The sequence below is a fragment of the Pundamilia nyererei genome, unplaced genomic scaffold (assembly GCF_000239375.1).
Source record: "Pundamilia nyererei isolate P.nyererei 1_Seehausen unplaced genomic scaffold, PunNye1.0 scaffold00083, whole genome shotgun sequence".
In the NCBI taxonomy this organism is placed as follows: Eukaryota; Metazoa; Chordata; class Actinopteri; order Cichliformes; family Cichlidae; genus Pundamilia; species Pundamilia nyererei.
Window position 1 is genome coordinate 2,227,300 of NW_005187484.1, and position 6,221 is coordinate 2,233,520.

General features: G+C 42.8%; 1 protein-coding gene across 1 annotated transcript in view; it reads right to left on the reverse strand.

Moving 5' to 3' along the window:
* Positions 1 to 6,221, reverse strand: part of LOC102214346 (calsyntenin-2) — a 326,636-nt gene that overhangs the window by 30,464 nt on the left and 289,951 nt on the right. The window contains exons 10-11 of the mRNA XM_013912186.1: positions 4,094 to 4,260; positions 489 to 637 (exon numbers count right to left, since the gene is read on the reverse strand). Coding sequence (XP_013767640.1) covers positions 489 to 637; positions 4,094 to 4,260 — 316 coding nt within the window. The remainder of the gene's footprint in view (positions 1 to 488; positions 638 to 4,093; positions 4,261 to 6,221) is intronic.

The following is a 6,221-nucleotide window of genomic DNA, read 5'->3' on the forward strand; positions in this document are numbered from 1 at the left end:
CACACACACACACACACACACACACACACACACACACACACACACACACACACACACACCCTCTCCTTTTGCATCTCTCTTCCCCTCGTTCCTCTGGCAAAATCCAGGAAGAATTATTAATACATGACATGAAAATGTAAAAACCAGCCCCCGGTGGCGACAGTGAACCGAAAATGGTGTATTAAAGGAAAGGGGAAGCGACAGCAGAGGAAAACGAGAAACAGAGGGCGGGGTGGGGATCAATGCGCGGAAAGGGAATTATATATCAGTCGCGGTGTGATGTCTGCCGTGTTGTTTTAACAGAAGTGTCGAGGTGGGCGAACATCTTAAAGAACAGGTACCCAGAAACTGAGAAACACTAAAGGAAACAAATATCGTCGTGTAGGAAGAAAAAAACGACAGAGAGACACACACACGAAGCAGATTTCAGTAAAGATAAAGGAGAAAAAACAAGGCGAAGAACAAGACGAACGCGGCAGTGCACTCACTGGACGGTAGTGGAGATGTGCAGGCGTCGGATGCCTGGTGTGGGAAACTGACGGGAGTTTATGTAGGAAACTTTCCTCACAGCGGCGTTCATGTTCTCCAAGTCCTCGCCCTCCATTACCAGGATGGATTGAGCTGGGTTAAAGTGAAACTAGGGAGAGAGAAAACACAGATGTTAGACGGAGAGCGAGAACTGACACAGCAGATGATAAAATGTCCGTGGGAACAGAGCCATTTAAAACTGAAATCAGTCAGCTCTAATTGAGATGCTGTAGATTAGCCTGTGCATACGAAAGCTGACAGAGTGAAAGCGTGCAGGGCATGGGCAGATTAACCTGCTGCAGGAGAAGGGGGGGCAGGGGTACAGATTCCACTCTCTGTGCAAAACTTACCGTTTACATACCGCGCAGCTCACGCTTTGCTGTGTGGTAATGTGATTAAACTCCAACGATTTCAAGTCGTGGCCTTAAGATCAAATAATTAAATGGAATCGGTACTATATGGATATTTCAGGGGTGGCCGCAGCTTCGAAGGAAGAACAGCTTATCCAATAATCTGAGATGATTTATTCAAAATCCAGATCCTCAAGTCTGCATGTTTGCCCAAGATACGACCTATAAACATGGCGCCGTGTGTCATCTCTGTTTATTGTATGTGTTTGTGGGTTTGACCAAGTGAATGTGGCTTATACTGAGAGTAGAAAAGACTAGAAAAAACAACATTTTCAAATGTATTTCTTTCACTTATCCCATTCAGGGTCACAATTCAAATGAATAAGCGTTCCTGGGTAAACTGGAGGAGGTTGCATGAGGAGAGGGAGCTCTGGATTTCGCTGCTTAGGCTCCTGTGGCTGAAACCCAGAAAACCAACTTTTTGTTGCTGAACCTTTAGTGTATAGTGTTTGATATTTGTGATGCAACAAGAGGCAAGGGTGCTTATAATCCCATGGTAGCACTATCATGCCCAGCCCTCAGGCAGATGCACCTATGGTATAAATTTGAAAATCCTTGAGGTCAGCATCACTGAGATTCGAACTCATCTGAGATTTTTAGTAGATGCACGATGATATTTCAAAATCCTATGTCACCTCCTCGAGTTATCATATTCACAAACTTGGGGGTCCACGCTGCGCGCCTGCCCGGCGGGTTGACAGCAATACTCCATCAGCCTGAGGGGTAAAAACTGAATAATTTCAGCAGCGTTTCTGCAAATGATAAAAGGTCACTACCTTTCTGCTTGTTTCCAGGCAGTCCCTGTGTTCTACAGGTTTCACTGTACAGTGGTGCACACATTAGTTTGCAGAGACTCGCAACTTGTTTGAATCAGGCAATCCATCAAAGTGAACATCACGGCTGCGCTGCTTTACCATGCAACGGCATAAAACAAACACATCCAATGTTCACTGTGATGGATCACCTGTTTCAAGGTAGTTTCAGGCTTCTGCTTCCATACTGTACTGAAATAAATGAAAACCTGGCATAACTAAACATGGCAGTATGATAATAATGGGAATATGCATGAACTAGTAAATATCGTAAACATAGAGACACACAGTAGAGCTGGTTTTACAGAGCAGTGTGCTCTCCTGCAGAGTTTGATGGTAGCGATTTGAAGCCTTCTTACTTCAAAAAGGATTCAGTGTTCTCCTGCCAGAACTGCAATGAGTAGTTCCCATTTTCTAAAACTGGGTATCAGCACCAGGGTGAAGTTACTCCTCCTCTCTGTGGTGCTCTATACAGTCCCCGCGCCCTGTCATTTTCCCCATTCACACTTCTTTCTGTCTCCTCTCATCTTCTGTTCTCTGTCTATACTTTGTGTCTACCTGCCTCTCTGCCTGTTATTCTCCTCTGATTGTGCAGTGCCAGCTGTCCACCTGCCTGGCTAAGCTTCCCGTGGACTTCCAGGGGCCAGATGAGTGTGTGGCTAAGAAGAAAATTAAATGGCTCTCAAAAGATAAACTGCATTGGCCCTAGAGAGGCTCTCCTCTTCTCTCTCATATCCTCCACCTCATCCCAGCATGCCTTTTCAAAAGGCTGGCATGCATCTCTTTGCTGCGCCACAGCACAAGGTTCTCTATAGAAGGATCTGGAGTTTGCTGGAGAGGGAAAAGCTGAAGAGGGAGAAAGAATAAAGGAGCTGAGAGTGGTAGGGTGCTTACAGGCGATGGCTTTGAGTCCACACAAAGCCCCATCTATCTTGCACAGCGCAGTGAGATCAATTAGCTACGCCAGTGAAAAAGGGGAAGAAGAAGGTAGTTGAAGATTTTCAGGAAAGCCAGGTTTGGTTGCCATTACATTTATTGATCAACACATTGTAGTGTTTGTATAAGAATTGAAGTAGATGTATTTTGTACTTCATATTAAAACCTGAATTAGCATAGTTTGTTCTGTCTGCTTAGGAACAACAAAACGTTTACATTTGATTACTTTTAATACAGCAATTTGTTAGCCAACAACCTCTAATATATAATTCAATTCAATTCAATTTTATTTATACAGCGCCAAATCCCAACGTTTCTTTCTTCTTCATGGTCATGGTGTTTCTAAGGTAACTGGCCAGCTGTCGGGTATAGATAAAGTGCTGGTAGGTGACCTCTGTTAGAGTTCTCTGCATGAAGTTGATCATGGGCAGCACATTGGGAGACGTGAACTTGCAGTTTTGTACATAAGAAATGTACACTTGCTTAAGAATAGGGGTTGAGGTACGTTTCCTGCTTCTGGCGGCAGATTTTATTGAGGGCCAGGAAGGCAAGAACCCGACTCGTCTCTTCCCCTGTGCTCCACTGCTTCATTAGTTGCTTAATCAGGTGGCGACACTGTTTGAGTAGACACAGGTAATACGGTACAAGCTGACTGCTGTGCTTCAGGAACGCACAGATGACCGTAGCCTCTGTTAGTCTGGATAACAGCTGAACCACTTACATGTATATACGCAACACTTTCCTTGTGACATTACGCTATACTGACCAACGTACTGGGTCACATACACATAACACCTACCGAGTATTAACCCCGTAACATTATGTGGTCTGCAACTTCATGACTGAGTTGGTTTGTTTCTTAAACACTTTACTTCCTGACTGAGGAATATCTAGGAGATTCCATGAACTGACTTATGGCAACACTGGGATCCTGTTACAGTACCACACTTGAATTCAGCGAGTCATTCAGTAATTGTTTGGCTTTTGGTATCTAAAACACTGAAAAAAGCCCATCCTCTGTTTCTTTTAATATCCATTCTCTTCACTGAACTGATGTGATCTGCACTATTGAATGGGTTGCATTGTTGTACTTTGTCATGTTTCTCAGGTCTTTGTCTGAATTTCTACCAACATTACTTGTCATGTTCTCATGTTATTGCTAAGGATTGTCTATTGCATTGGAGTCACACTGGGTTAAATATGTACACTTGGGTTTTAAGGGGTATTTATTATTTTCTTCTTTTTTTTGGGTTGTATGGAAGCCCCAAACGCAATTTCATTGTTCTTGACAATGACAATAAATAAATACTACTACTACTACTATTATCCAACGCTTTAAACCAAGATGAGAGGTTTTACTGCAGTCCCTCTTTTTGAAACACCTCCTTTATCTCTGTGTACGTGTACCTTTATACTCTTATCCAGACTCTCGAGGGAGTTTATGTCCAGTCCCTCTTTGCAGGCCTGCAGACAGGATATGACTTTCTGACTCTCAATCTTTCCCGGTCGGATGGTCAATCCAGAGAGGCTTCCCCGGAAATATTGAGTGAACCGCGGCTTGGTCACCTCCCCACCTGCAGAAAACAACAACAAACAGATAAAACAGTGCGTACTACTACAGTTCAGATAAATGAAAATCATTTTTCCACTTTTTATGGAATCATTACAGAAGGTCATGTAAACATTTAGTTACAGTAAACCACTGGTTTATGATCCTTTAGGTCAAATAATGGTTATAAATGGCCCAAAGAATCATGTTTTGTGTCTCCCAACCTATGATTAAGTGGAAGGGTACTGCTGTATAAGTGCAAGTGCTCCTCAGCCAGCCCATCCAGGCTAAATAAAGGTAAGGAAAAAGTCAACACATTTAAAGGCTGTCCTCTGAACTCCATAAAGGCCAATACCAGCGATATGAGTCTCCAAACCACTCATTAGCTGAAAGGTTACCAGCTCTGGGTATCAAAACGTCACCTTTGGATTCCTGTCCTTCCTTTCATTTCTCTCTTCCTTTTCCCTCTTTTGGTCTCTAATTCTGGCGGTAATCCACCGAAGCACTAAAAGTATTGAACATTCCGCTCATATGACAACAAAATCCAAACTGGCTCATTGATCAAACACATTTGGAGGATGAAGTGAAGCAGTGACCGATGGGAAGGGTGCATACCAAGAGAAAGTCTTCCACTCGTGATTAATTGATCTGTCTTGCCTCTCAACATACTTCTGAGAGACTCTGTGCCCTGATCCACCTGCTCTCAAGAGACTGCTGCTGGCAAATCCAGGATTTTTTTCACACCTGCTTCTTAATGTTGGGAAAATATGTACAGCTTTGGCCAAAATCAGGCATGTCCACAGATTCTTCCATGATTGCCGCTTGCTTTGCATCTAATTACTCAGTAGATACAGCAAGTGAGGGACTGGGTCCAGTTATCTAATAGCCTCGAGCTAATCTGTTATTAACCGCATTAACCCGTCACTTGGATGCCAGTGTCTTTCTTCCACTTTTGCATTGTAATTAGATTCTTTATAAGTTGATCTCGTTTTGCTCTGACCTGTGAACCTCAGCCGCTGTGTCCAGTAGACACATTCCTTAATCCTGCAGCTGTAGACAGTGGGCTCTGGGTAGGATTCCAGATGTAACACATTATTATTACTGCCTTTACTTTACTGCCAGGTATCTTTCAGTATCTCAGCTCATACAGATGGTAAATAGGTTGTAACAATCTTTACCTCTAGAGGATCCTTACAAACGTTATATGTGGTGCTGCACTTCTGACAATTCCTTCCTAATGACTGAACTAGCTCTGAACATTTTAAAAGCAGGTATACTTCAGCAGTTGAGTGCTACAGATCCCTGCTGTGAAACTGCTGCAGGTAGGTGTCAGTGGCACAATCTGCAGGGTAATATGAAGGAATTGGCAGCCCTTTGGGCTATAGATGTTAAAGGCCAAAGTACTGACAATAACATTTGTCTGCGATGGTCGCCGTGTGTTTATCAGGACACGCCTGTGTCTGTTGAAGGACATGACACATTCATGCTCAACCTTCAGGACCTCAAAGTTTGATGAGTGAACAGCTGTGGCAAAGGTATTAGCTTTCATGCAAGGCTCCAGTGCACAAGTATTACTGGATTTGACAAAAATAAGAGTCATCTACAAAAATGAAAACTCCCCCTGGATATACTGTCCTTACGCCAGCCATACTTACCTCTGCCAAGGAGGTTATGTTTTTGGCAGTGTTTATGTAATTGATTGAATGAATTCTGATCAATTTAGTGGGGGTGTTAAATCTGTTACATTTTGGCTGACATCCACCAAAGTCTTTAAGGTCAACTCACTGATTTATTGATAAAAAAAAAAAGCCTCATAAATTAGAAACTATGTGGTGTGTGTTTTCAGGATGTAGTAGCTAATGTTTAAAGATTTCAAAGATCATGTTACATTTGACCTCTGACCTCTCCTTTAAGGTCAAAGCATTGATCTGAAGGTCAAAGTGATAATAATGATATCCAGAGCTGTTTAAAACTATGTTTCTTACT